At 55.1% G+C, this 12,518-nt stretch overlaps 1 protein-coding gene across 2 annotated transcripts; it reads left to right on the top strand.

Moving 5' to 3' along the window:
• Positions 1-482: 482 nt before the first annotated feature.
• On the top strand, positions 483-12,291 carry TSPAN1 (tetraspanin 1). Of its 2 annotated transcripts, none has more exons than XM_038415013.2 (8): positions 483-705; positions 1,153-1,217; positions 6,034-6,234; positions 6,769-6,843; positions 7,773-7,871; positions 8,782-8,925; positions 10,346-10,429; positions 11,271-12,291. In XM_038415013.2, the coding sequence occupies exons 2-8, from the start codon at positions 1,161-1,163 to the stop codon at positions 11,322-11,324; spliced, it is 714 nt and encodes a 237-aa protein (XP_038270941.1). In that variant the 5' UTR covers positions 483-705; positions 1,153-1,160; the 3' UTR covers positions 11,325-12,291. The 2 variants fall into 2 exon arrangements, with proteins under 2 accessions (XP_038270941.1, XP_038270942.1); XM_038415014.2 differs by lacking the exon at positions 483-705 and adding an exon at positions 843-1,013.
• The last annotated feature ends 227 nt before the right edge of the window (positions 12,292-12,518 follow it).

The following is a 12,518-nucleotide window of genomic DNA, read 5'->3' as shown; positions in this document are numbered from 1 at the left end:
GCATGTGGGTTACATACGCAAGTACACGCATGACCCTGCACACACAACATGCGTGCCTGGGGACCCAGGCAAGCTCCTGCAGACAATCATGCAAACACGCCCTCACACACTCTCACGGGCAGGCACACGGCAAGACGCAGTCTGCATCACCTGCCTCCCCACAAACCGCTGTCGATTTGAAAGCGACGCTCAGGCATTTGCAGTCAAACGACGGATGGGGGCAGAAAGCGACAAAACTCCCATCGTCCCGCCGTGGCTCGCAAGGCTTCAGGAATCACAGTGGGCAGCAGAAAACCAGGCCCCTAACCGCAGCTCTGTGGCCCAGACACTGAAAGGGATCAAACCGAAAACCCCTTGGGGGATCTGGGCCCAAAGAGCAGAGCAAGAAGCAATATCTCCCTGCAGCCGCTAGGGGCCAGCAAGGACTCAAGAGAATCCTTCAACAACTCCTACAACCTCCTAAAAACAAAGTCCCATCCCCTAAGGGATTTGATTGGGTTGGAAGGGGGAAGTTTCTGATTGGAGGAGACAGCTGCCACTTAGGCTCCCTTAAGAAGTGGGGGCACTGCACCTGGTTCAAGGGAAGCAGGGCTGGGGCTGGGTCAGGTAGGACAGGCTACCAGAGCAACAGGAGCATCGCCTGGGTTGGGTTCTCGAGGCTGCTTTGGATTTTATTTTTTGGCCCCTCTGGATCTGATCACTAAGGTGAGCCCTGCATTCCCAGCGTGACCCTTCCCTTCTGCAGGTGGGGGGCTTGATTTGCATGAGAAACCCGGCGAGGTTCCGATCTTTGCTCCTCCTGAGAAGGGCGTGGGGCTGGGGGTACCACCCCCCACCTCTTCTCCGAGAGAGGAGTGGAGACTTGAGGGCCGCTGCAGCTGGGCTGGGAAACTTCCCTTGGACTCTTTGAGCAACAGTCAAAGAGAAATTGATTTGTCTCCGCTTCCTCTTTCTCTCTGCCGCAGAGGGGAGCAGTTGGGGTCTTCCCTAGTGTTTACAAGCCCCCCTGGAAGGTAACTGAGCAGCCTCCGGGACTTGCTAAAGGGCTCACTGCTGTGTGAGGCACCAGTCTGCCCTAAAACGTCTCTCTCCGAGGGGGTGAGAACTGCACTAACCCCTGGTGCTGCGCTAATCTCTCCGATTTCTTTTCAGGAGCAAAGATGGGCTGTTTCAGTTTCCTCAAGGTGATGATGATCTTGTTTAACCTGGCCATATTTGTAAGTACCGGACACATTTCAGGCTGTTTCTCTTCGTCGCCGGGGCTAGATTTCAACGCCAGCAAATGCCCAGACACTGTGGTGCTGATTATTTTAAAAGAAGAATGAACCTGCCCTTGGTGCCAAAGCTCTGCTGGCCCCGGGGCACTTCGGGATGAGAGCACTGACTGCCCCTCACGGGGCCTGTTGCAGGCGCAGGGCTGGGACTCTGGCTGTTTGCAGTGCTTTCCAGAGTCCCTTTCTCCGTGTGCTCCTTCCTGTGAATTCAGGCCAAGTGTGCCTGTGCATCTGCACAGCGGGCAGGGTGGTGAGGGGCATCTCGTGTGGACGCACTCACGCCGGCTGCACCCTCGCTAGCTTGCTAGAATAGCAGCGAGCATGTCGCAGGGCGGAGGCAGCCCACCCTGTAGCGTCCGCACGGCTAGTTTTAACGAGTTAACTGGAGTACGGGCGGGAGGCCTGGCTGGGGCTCTCTGAACGCTGGGGGTTGACAGTACTGTTCAACGCTGGGTTTAAGTTTTAAAGGGTCCCAGCCAAGGTGATCCGTTTCAGTCTAGGCTTGCTTAGCAAACTGGCTTGCTCTGAGGCTCTCGGTGGTGGCTGTAGGGCTGTGACGCTGATTGACGGTGTCAGACCGTAAGCGTTCTGTTTCTACGCTGGAGCATATTGCCCTCTGCAACCTCCAGTGGACCAGACCCCCAGGTGATCACCTAAATTAGACAGCTAGCTGCATAGGAAATGTAAGCCACTCCTTCAGTGCGGTCTTCTCCAGGGCGCGGGTGGGCTATAACCAGCCCCCTTTCCCTAAGAGCCCCACTCCAGAGTTGGCCAGAACAAGACGCTCTGCTGCAGCCTGTTCCTGGCACCTGGATTTGCTTTAAACAAGGCCAAGCCGCCAGGATTGCCGGGGGCTATGGCTCCGGACTGAGACTGTCTCTGACGGTCACTGATTGTTCTCCTCCCACACCGTAGGCGACAATCTCACCGGTGGCATTGGAAGGAGAGCAGGGGGGTGCAGTGACACCAGGATCCATCCAAAAGCTCTTACTCCTTTGCAACCTGTGTCCAGCCGGGCCACCCCGCTGGTGGAAATCTATCTGGACCCCGGGAGCTCCACCACCGCAGAAGTGTGTTTTATTTTCTCTGTCTCTTTCACCCCCTTGGTACAGTACAAGCCCTCAGGGCAGGCATTCTGCCATCATGGCCTCTGTGCTTGGCTACTGGCCCTCCCGTCAGCGTGGGGGACCCTGGAAAGCCACGGGGATACATGGCAGAACAGCTGCTCAGGGACCAGGGCTGGCGGGGCCCATGTTGGTTAGACGGTTTGTCTGCAGTTTCGCTCTGTTCTGACCCCTCCAACTCGGAGCTCGTCGGTTGCCTCGATTCACAAGGGTGGCAGCCAAGGCTGGCTGGATTAGAACTGCACCGAGTTATACTTGGGGAGGATGAGAAAGCGGGGCTGACGGCCCTGCCCTCTCTTCTTTCCCCCTCTGGCCTCTCCCGGGTGGACTTCCGGACCGGACAGGAGATGCTCTGCCTCTCTCACTTTGCCAGGTGCGGCATTGTTATTGGGCCAGCCAGAAAGCTTCTATCAAACCCCCCCCCCCTTTTTTTTTAATGGAAAATTTTCCTTTAATTGAAAATCCAGGGGAAGTGTCTGCTGTCCTGGGGGTTGGAGGAGAGCCATCGGAAAACCCACTCTTTTGTTTTGTCTACACTTTCAGCAGAGGGGTGGGGTGGGAAGGAATCCCGTTCTTTTTCCAGCCAGCTCTGGTTTGTAGCTCTCTCTGCCCTCCACTGGCCCCGAGGATCTACTGGAATCTGCTGCCGTCTTTCCAATTACTGACTGTTTTCCCCCCACGTTCCCACGGGCACCTGGCCATGAATAGCGTCAAGTCCAAATCCGGGCAGGCGAGGCTAGCGGCTCCAAAACCCAGATAGTGTTGAGATGCAATAACAATGGTTCCGTCTCTTTCCCCCCCGACGGGCTGACGTATCTGCTCCTCTCAGGTGGCCTTGATGTAGGGTTTCTCTGTCCTCCTCTGCTCTGGCTCCAATGAGAAAAGCTCAGTTGTTGGAGTTATAATGGAGGTGACGAGTGACTCCCAGGTGACTTTTTCCCCCCCCTGCCCCAAAGGACACGGCTTTGTTTGCCCGGTGGACAAGGCCGCCTGTTCTTGCCCAGCTGGCATGTGTTCAAAGGCAGAGCTGTCTCTATGGCGCTGGGGGGGGGACGATGGAGCTGCTCTGCCTCTGCAGCGTCCCACTGGAGAAGCAGCTCTCCCAGCCAGAGGGAAATAGTTCTCTTCAGTGTATTTCTCCCCCTGGGCTTGGCTAGGAGACACGGATAGGGAGGCTGGCGGCCTGGGTCCCCACTAGCCCAACGTGGCTGGAATGATCAGCCCAGGAAAGCTCTTTGGTCTGCATGATTCTTCCTTTCGTCTCCCAGGCGCTTTTGCTGAGGCCTTCAGAGACCAGCTGAGGACCATGTCTCTCTGCATGGACCTGCACAGGGGGAAGCTTGTCTGATCCCCAGGGGCATTGCCTCTGAATGCGGAAGCACGGGTGGTCTCCTCCTGGCTTGCGCCAAAGCTGAGGCCGGCCCGACTTCTGCTGAAGCCTGTGGCTAGTCAGGTCCTAAGATACCTGCAAAACACCAGAGGCTCCAGAACTCTTGTTCACTTGGACGCCGATGCGGGGACGGGGGTTCTGCCCTCCCGACCCGAGACATTGTGCTCCTCCGGGATGATCTGACCTGCCACATGGTCTTCTTGTGGAGATGTCTCTGCTCTGATGGTCTCAGTTCTGAAAACACCGCCTTCCAAGGGGAGCCATGCGGGTAGACCACCTAACTGGCTTCAAGACTGAGCTGGATACATGTATGCAAGGGATCGGATGATGGGGCTGCCTACAATAGCATGTCGCTGATCTGCGACTATTACCAGCAAATATCTCCAATAGCTGGTGATGGGACGCTAGATGGGGAGGGCTCTGTGTTACTACAGAGAATTCTTTCTTAGGTGTCTGGCTGCTGGGTCTTGCCCACATGCTCAGGGTCTAACTGATCACCATGTTTGGGGCAGGGAAAGAATTTTCCCCCCTGGTCAGATTGGCAGAGACCCTGGGGGGTTTTTGTGTTCCTCTGCAGTATGGGGCATGGATCACCTGCAGGTTTAAACTGTTGTGCATAGTGGATTCTCTTTTCAGAGTAGCAGCCGTGTTAGTCTGTATTTGCAAAAAGAAAAGGAGTACTTGTGGCACCTTAGAGACTAACAAATTTATTAGAGCATAAGCTTTCGTGAGCTACAGTTCACTTCATCGGGCATCCGATGAAGTGAGCTGTAGCTCACGAAAGCTTATGCTCTAATAAATTTGTTAGTCTCTAAGGTGCCACAAGTACTCCTTTTCTTTTAGTGGATTCTCTGTAACCTGAAGTTTTTAAAGCATGATTTGAGGACATCAGTAACTCAGCCAGAGATTCGGGGTCTATCACAGGAGTGGGTGGGTGAGGTTCTTTGGCCTGCAATGTGCAGGATGTCAAACTAGATGAGTGTGATGGTCCCTTCTGACCTTAGGAGAAGGAGGAATGGCTTGGGAGGGGCTTCTAGGCAAATGCATCTGAGGGTGTCATTGGAGACTCGGGGAGGTATTTAAATGAGGACAGGGAGGTTGGTAGGAGGATGGGGAGGGGGCAAGATGTTGATGGGGTGTGTGTGGGGGGGGGTGGAACTTTGATGGCACACTTGGGTACTGATCACTCTTCCAGGGCCAGGCACTGACTTCAGGCCCTATCCCTCCAGTGTGAGGGGCCCTTCACCGTGAGTTGTGTGTAATGACCCCATCCTAGGCAAGGAGCTGAGTGGAGTGGGTGAGGCTGGTGCAGTGGCCTGGCTCTCCTTCCCACCCTGCCAGCAAAGTATTATTCTTGTATGGGGGTTTGCCCTGCCCTGTGCTGGAATGCAAGTACAAAGACCTGTCTGGGAAAGCAGAGGGTTGTAATCTCCTCAGCCAGTGCCGGGAACAGAGCTGGCATTAATCAGAGGAAATGACTGACCCTGGGGTAGAAATCAGGAAGTTCCCCGAGACCCGCATGCCCTGTCAGAGCTTTCCTGGGTCTCCCTGTTCCAGAAACCAGGACTTTGGAGCAGAGCCTGGAGCAGCTCCAGAGCAGTGGAGCTGCAGGTTTTTGCCTGGAGCTGGAGTGGAGCCGGTGCACAGCTCCAAAGCCCTGCCAGAAGCGGCCCTGGCCAGTGACTGAGCAGCTGTTCCCAGCCTAATCAGGGGGTCTCCGAATCTCCCTTGTGCAAAACACAGGGCCCCCAGCCCCGCCTCTGAGCCAAAACAAATCAAAATGGCTTCCTTGCCTACTGTGAACCCCTCCCCTTGGCACTTGGGTGAACCGACAACAGGATCTGTCTCTATAGAAACAGTGGTCAGGGCCTCGCCCTGTTAGGGATTGACTGTGTTTCATGGGGAGCTTGTGGTTGCTCTTGGGGAGCTGGATAGCACCGCTTTCCATGCTTGCTAACTCACCAGAGATTATCCCCCAAATCAAGGGATCTCTAATCTGCTCCAGGAGCCCTTCTCCTGTTTCACGAAAGGGCCAGCCCTGGGTCATCAGTGCGTGCTGGGGAGAGCAGAGTAACCCGTGAGCTGGAGGGGAAGGAAAGTTGCAGTTAGCCGTGCGATCAGAACGTTCACAACTAGAAGTGACAGGAGAAGATGGTCTCGCATTTCTAGCTCCTGTCAATGTCATGTCCCTTAGACCTTTCCCAGCCACCTCTGAAATAACACACGCCTCTCTCTCGCCTCCTAGCTTGGCGGAGGGACGCTCCTGGGCGTGGGGATCTGGGTCGCCGTGGACGGGAGCTCGTTCTCCAGCATATTTGGCTCCAGCAACGCCTTGCAGTTTGTGAACATCAGCTACTTCCTCATCATCATCGGCGCTATCCTGGTGGTGCTTGGCTTCCTTGGATGCTGTGGGGCCCAGAAAGAGAGCAAATGCCTCCTGATCATGGTAAATCTCCAGCTCTGGGTGGCGGGAAGCTGCGCTCGCTCGGTCAGCCGAACCCACTTGTGCAGCTGCACGTGGGGTAGGATGGTGGAAGAAGTGGGCTTTGTACCTCCAGTAGGGAGTTGGGGTCTGTCAGGCCAGTGGCCTGGGTCTGCATTTGCAATCTCAGTCTGGACATGGGTGGGACACAGCTGCTGCCTTGAAACGGGGTATATTTGATCCCAGGAGGGGAGTGACCCCCTCAAAATCCCATGCTGCACGGCAAGAGACTTGTTTCTTTGGATGAAAGGTTCCCTGCTCCATAGTAAACTCTTTCTCGCCCGAGTCGTGGGAGATCCCCATGGTAACTCTCTCTTGTCCCCTTTGTCACCTGCTTGTGAACTAGCTTGAAGCCAGCTTGGCTTCTCCCAAGTTTCTCCCCAGGGCTGCACCCAGCCCTGCGAACCACCACAGGAAACTGGCAGCGCTGTGGGCCGCCCCAGCTAGATGGGCCTGGCCTCCGTCATGTCTCTGACCTCCGTGCTGTGTCTCCTCCAGTTCTTCTCGATCGTGCTGATCATCTTCATTGCTGAGGTCGCTGCTGCAGTGGTGGCGCTGGTCTACACGTCTCTCGTAAGTCGGAGGGGGGTGGGAGGGACAGGTTGCTCGGCGGTCTCCTTTGCCTGCTCCTGGAAGGACTGTACTCTAGGCCTTGTGCTAAGAGGGAGGAGCGGAGATCGGTCCTCCCTGAGGGGTGGTTACCGTTGACGAACAGCTCCTCGGAGGAGCAGGTGTAACAGTGGGTGCTGAGGGTCTGGCCTCACTCACGGTGTCTGTGGGGCAGGAGGGAAGCTTGCTCTGGGCGGGAATGCCCTACCCCTGGGGCTCGTCCCTCTTGGCAATCAGTTCCTCCGTCCTGCACGGAAAACAGCCTGGCAACCAGTCGCAAGGCCTGGGGCAACGCAGCCCTGTCTGGGTGGGGGGCGAGGCTGCCCAGTGTTTGGGGGGAGTAAGGGGCTCGGGGGGGGAATGTGGATTTAGTCTATTCACCCCCCATCCCCTGCAGCGTCAGTAGTATGCACCCTGCAGCGTGAGTCCTGGGAAGTGAAATGGAGGCGGAAGAGCGAACGCTGCAGGTGATGGCAAAGCAGGTGACAGCTCTGCCCGCTCTCCGTGGCAGCAATCCTGAGCTGCGGGCAGGAACATCCCGTGCCATAGGTCCAGGTGGTGTCAGACCCGCTCGGGGACGGTCGTTCCTGTTCTCACTTCCTGCTTCCGGACCTCTCGCGTCTTACGTAACTGGGGAACTCTTCAGCCTGCCACACAGCGAGTTCATGCTGGAGAAAGGGGCCAGCACAACAAACTCCCCCTGCTTGCCCACCTGCCTGGCATAGCTGTGGGAGCTCCCCTCCCACATGTAGCGGCTTGCCGGCGTACCTGGACGCCGGCCTGTAGGGACGCCAGGATTCTCCAAGAACCTCTTTAAGCCTTGGCCTCTCCCCATGTGCGCGCAAGGCCGTTGGTCTAATGCCAGCTGTGATGGCATCTGAACTCTCTTCTAGGCGGAGAACATCCTACAATCAACAGTGACTCCAACACTGAAGAATCAGTACGGGAAGGTTACTGAAGTCACGCAGATCTGGAACACCACCATGTCTAAGGTGAGCTGCGCGGGCCCGTCACTCAGCTGAGGGGCATCTCTGGTTAGAGATTGAGGGGGGCCTTCCAGGGATGGGGCAATAGACTTTGCCTTGGACACTTGGGCCTTGTAAAGAGCTGCCCGGAGCCTGATTGCTGAGATTTGGCTCCTCCCGGGGGTGCCTGCCCGGGACAGATCTTTTCTGCCCACTCGGCGAGCACAGCTCCCATGTGAGCCACTCGACTGCATATTCGAGAAGCTGAAAGTCAACACGCATCAGCTGACACCCAAGTCTGAGCTAGGAACAAACGTGCCGGCCCCAGCTGCCTTCATTCTGATCACCCTCTAGACCCTGTGTAGCTGCTACCGCGCTTTGGCTGCTGATGGACGGAAGAGCTCCCATTTGAGCCCATCCACTGAATTTCCCTTCCTGAGCTATGGGTGATGGGGGACAGAACTTCAAATGCACATGGGGTACAAGTGTTCAGAACCAACCCCACTCCTCTCTGCGGTAACACACAGCGCCGCCCATTGGGCAGCCGTGGCCACTGGGACAAAGCGTATAAGGCTGCAGGTGCCTCTGACAAGTTGTGGTCATCAAAGGTCCCACGGTTCCTCTCTCAAGAGTCGGGGCTGGACCCCGAATCCTGGCCCAGCTCCAGCTTGGGGAACGACATTCTGCCTTCCTCCCGGTTTTGGCTGGATACATAATCCCTTATTGCTTCCAATCCTGTCCTACCTGGCTGTACCCTGCTGCAGCTGCCCCATTGCCCCAGACAGCTTCATCCAACACCATAGGGCAGAGACAGCCCCCTAGATTAACTGGTTTGTAATCTGGCTGTGGAGCTTTTTGAGGTCTCTGGTTGGGACATGATGGAGGGTGTTGGGCACGTTCTGTTCCTTGCTTTCACTCCTCTTCCTCCTCCTCACAGGTGAAATGCTGTGGCTTGATGAACTACACAGACTTCACTGACTCTTACTACTACAAGAAACACGGCAACATGTACCCACCGTTCTGCTGCAAACCCGTCAACGACTTGTGCAACGAGATAGGTGCACATAACAGCAGCATCCCGGTATGGAGATGCAACAGCTTTTGCCTTATGGCTGCGGGACCCCACGCTGCCAGAAGGGCATGGGTTTTGCAGTGGAAACTGGGCCACTGTCCCTCTCTGACCGCTGCTCTTGGAGTGTCTGGGGATGTCCCCTTCCCATCGGAGAGGGAGGTGGGACTAGTTTGTGAATCACAGAAGGCTGGCGTAAGGCAGAGGAAGAGCTGGTTTGTACTGCACTGGGGGATTGAGCTTATCTTCTGTTCCCATCTCTGCAACTGACTTGCTCTGCAACCTTGGCGAAGTCACTTGCCCCCTCTACGTTTCTTCCCTATCTGTAAGTGTGGGGATGAGGACACGTCTTGTGAAGGGCTTGGAGGCCTGTAGATGGTATACATGAGCAAGGCTGACCCTGCAGATAACTCTGGCCTGGTCTAGGGGATTTTGTCTAGATTCTAATAGGAATCGTCTCTGAGTTATTCTCTTTATATAAAGGTTCTTTAGACACTTGATCGAAAAATCATAGGGTCATGGAAGACCTCACCGGGGATGGGTGGGAGGGAGTTGTGTGTAGAAGCAACAGTCCAGGCCATTACGAATGCACTCAGAGTACAAATGTATTTAATGTGCATATCATGTTGATCCAGCAACGAGGCCCAAATCTCCTCCAAACCCGAGTCCCCTTTCAAACCATCACATGCACACAATATATGGCATTCAAACCTAGCACAGTTTGACTCTCTTAGTGACTGTGTTAGTAACTAGACTCTATAGATCACGTGAAACAAAAGTAGCTGACCCAGCACTATTCAGTATATTCATGTAGGACCTACAAATCCTACTTAACCCACTGCATGAGCTCTGATCTTTCTGCTTGGAGTTATTCTCAGCTGCAGAACAGAGCCGGTGTTGTGATTACCTTCCAGTGCATTTCTGGACATCTAGTGGAAGTGGCCAAGACTGGGTGCTTTTAATTTGGGAGTGGGAGGGGGTGTGTGTGTGGGGGGGGGGAGGGCTGTGCCCAAATCAAGACCCCTCAAAGCAGCTTGACTTCCTGAATCCTTTAATATTGGGGTCCTCCTGGGTGTTTCTAGTTAGGCATCCAAAAATCATCAACTCCTCTCAGCTGGGAAGCTGAACTAAGCCTTACTGATCCCTGAAGTGCCCGTTTACTACGGGTGTCCTGCTTGGTATATACCGCCAGGGCACAGCCAGGCGTACTCCCGCCCTTCTCAACCAACCGAGTCTGCGCTCACCATGGGACTCCCTTCAGAAGCACTCAGCAGGTCGCTCGGTGCTGGCAAACCCGCAGAACACCAGGGGGACTACAGGGCTATCTGCGTCCTTCAGCTGATGGGGCATTCAGCCGCCTTGCTCCAACCAGCTTCCGTTGTGTGCTTGGCCCTGGCTCTTTCTAACCGTGCTGGTTTCCATTTCCCCCTAGGGTTGCTTCGAGCAGCTGCTGAGCGACATTCGCAAGAACGCGGATGTGGTGGGGGGCGTGGCGGCTGGGATCTGTGTGTTAGAGGTAAGTCCCACAGCTGGCTCCTGGCTGCAGAAACTGGGCGGGGATGTAGGTCTGCACAGCTGCCGTCCCACTGCCTCCCCTCCACTGCCCCAGACAAAGGGCCCGCCCAGCAGGGGAGAGTCGCTCCTGAACTGCGAGGGTACCCACTGACCACCTCTGAGCTCTCCTCCTCCCAGGCTGCAGGCTCAGGCTTGTTTCCTGTGCTCCCGGGGTGCCCAGCCCAGCCAAGCTGTCTGAGCAACTGTTACCACCAATAGCTCCAACCCCCGCCCAGGCACCTCGGAGCCTGGTGCTTGAGTGGGGATCAGGGATGGGGAGCCACAAAACAAGAGGAGGCGGGGAGGCCAGGGGATAGAAGGGACAGACATAAAGGTGGCAACACCTACTTGAGGACATGGCACAAGGGCGCTTGCCCACTGCAGCGGGAGCTGCTCAGCCGGAATGGATGGGAACCACCGAGGCAGCCTGACATCTAGTCTTGAACCTCAGCCTGCGCCTGGCCTTGACCCTCCGTGCCTGCTTCCCAAACCGACCCCGGCGTTCATGTGGGGGAAGCAATAGGAGAGGGAGGACGATGGCGGCTGGGTGGCAGAGCTGCGCCATCTTGGCCATCCCCACAGATCAAACCTGGGACCTCTAGATACCAAAGCTTGAGTTAAAGGGCCAGGCTGGCCATCAGAGAGCCACAAGAGACTCCTCTCCTCTATAGACTGGGGCACAAGACATGCTGACCAGTGGGTTACAGTTGCATGATGTAGAGGATGCATCTAGCCAATGAGAAGAAAGAAGAAAAGGCCTCCCTGGGCAACAGGAGATATTAAACCTATTTACCTCTCTTTAGATTGCAGCCATGGTGGTGTCCATGTACCTGTACTGCCAGCTGGATAAGAAGTGAGGCCTGAAGAAGGCAGCAAGTCCTTTCCCCCTGCGCGGAAGAGGACGAACGATACATTCTTGCCTCATTTTCTATCTTGAGAATCAAACATTTCTTGGGCCCAACACACTCTCTGTCCTATGCACTGTGATTAGTTTTTAAATGATCTCCTGAGCTGACAGCCGTAGAGTGTGTGTTTGTGCGTGTATATATCTCTCTCTCTATATATATATTAGCTAGTGTGACGTATCGATAACGTGTACATACAAACACTTCCAAAGTGGAAAGAGCTTCTGTTTCACCCCGGAGCTACCGTGTCAAAGACTGAAGGGGCTACGGATGCCGCTCTGTCCCCTCCATGGCCCATGTGATCCTAGCTAGCTGTGGAGAGATCTTGCTAGGAGATGACCGTCCCAGGCTGCTGCTTGTGCTAGTCTTCCCAGCCCTCCTTGTTCACGAGACCCTTTGGCCCAGTCTAAGTGCACAGAACTAGATTCTAACCCGTGATCGGCTGGTGTGAACCAAGAGTCTTCCAGTGACTATGATGAAGCTACCGCTAACTGGCAGACGAGTCTAGAATAATGGAGAAGGCTTAGACCTCACGGGGTGGGAGAGAACATCCAGCCAAGCTAAGACAGGCCATCACTTCCTTCTTGCTTTAAGCATTTAGGCCAGAGGGAAAGGGCCTCAGGCTGCTCTGGCCTTGACTTTTTCTTTGTCTCTCTCCCTTCAACTCTCTCCCGGGCCACCCACATCTTGTCAGCTTCAACACCCTCCTGCTTGAAGGACAGGGCTGGGTTAGATGGTACAATGCCGTGCTGGGAGCTCGCCAGGGAGCCCCGGCAGACTGAGTCTGTCCTGTATACTTTTACACTGTGAAGAACTCCCCCCACCCCAATTAATTTATAATCTCAAGTGTAAATTATTTTCTGAATGTGTAATGAAGGTTTGCACACAAGATGTTCCAATAAACTCTTTGAACCAAGGACTTGAGCGCGGAGTGCTGTCATGCTGCATCAACTCTCCAGTCTCGGTACTTTGCTGGGCCTATCACCATGGTATCTGTGCACTTCCCAACCTTTACTGTCTTTCTCCTCCCTCTTATCCCCCTTGTACAGCTGGGAAAACTGAGGCATGAAGCCATCAAGTGAGTTGCCTAAGCTTATGGAGGAAATCTGTGGCAGAGCAGGGGCTCCCACCTCAGTCTCCTAAGGC

The sequence above is a fragment of the Dermochelys coriacea genome, chromosome 8, assembly GCF_009764565.3.
Source record: "Dermochelys coriacea isolate rDerCor1 chromosome 8, rDerCor1.pri.v4, whole genome shotgun sequence".
In the NCBI taxonomy this organism is placed as follows: domain Eukaryota; kingdom Metazoa; phylum Chordata; order Testudines; family Dermochelyidae; genus Dermochelys; species Dermochelys coriacea.
Note: the sequence above shows the minus strand (reverse complement) of the source record. Positions and strands in the feature narration are given on the sequence as shown.

Excerpts from the sequence above, each read along its gene's own strand:
- TSPAN1 (XM_038415013.2), top strand. The coding sequence starts at position 1,161 with ATGGGCTGTTTCAGTTTCCTCAAGGTGATGATGATCTTGTTTAACCTG. Across the intron at positions 6,844-7,772 it reads CGCTGGTCTACACGTCTCTC|GCGGAGAACATCCTACAATC; the intron begins GTAAGTCGGAGG and ends ACTCTCTTCTAG. Across the intron at positions 10,430-11,270 it reads CTGGGATCTGTGTGTTAGAG|ATTGCAGCCATGGTGGTGTC; the intron begins GTAAGTCCCACA and ends ACCTCTCTTTAG.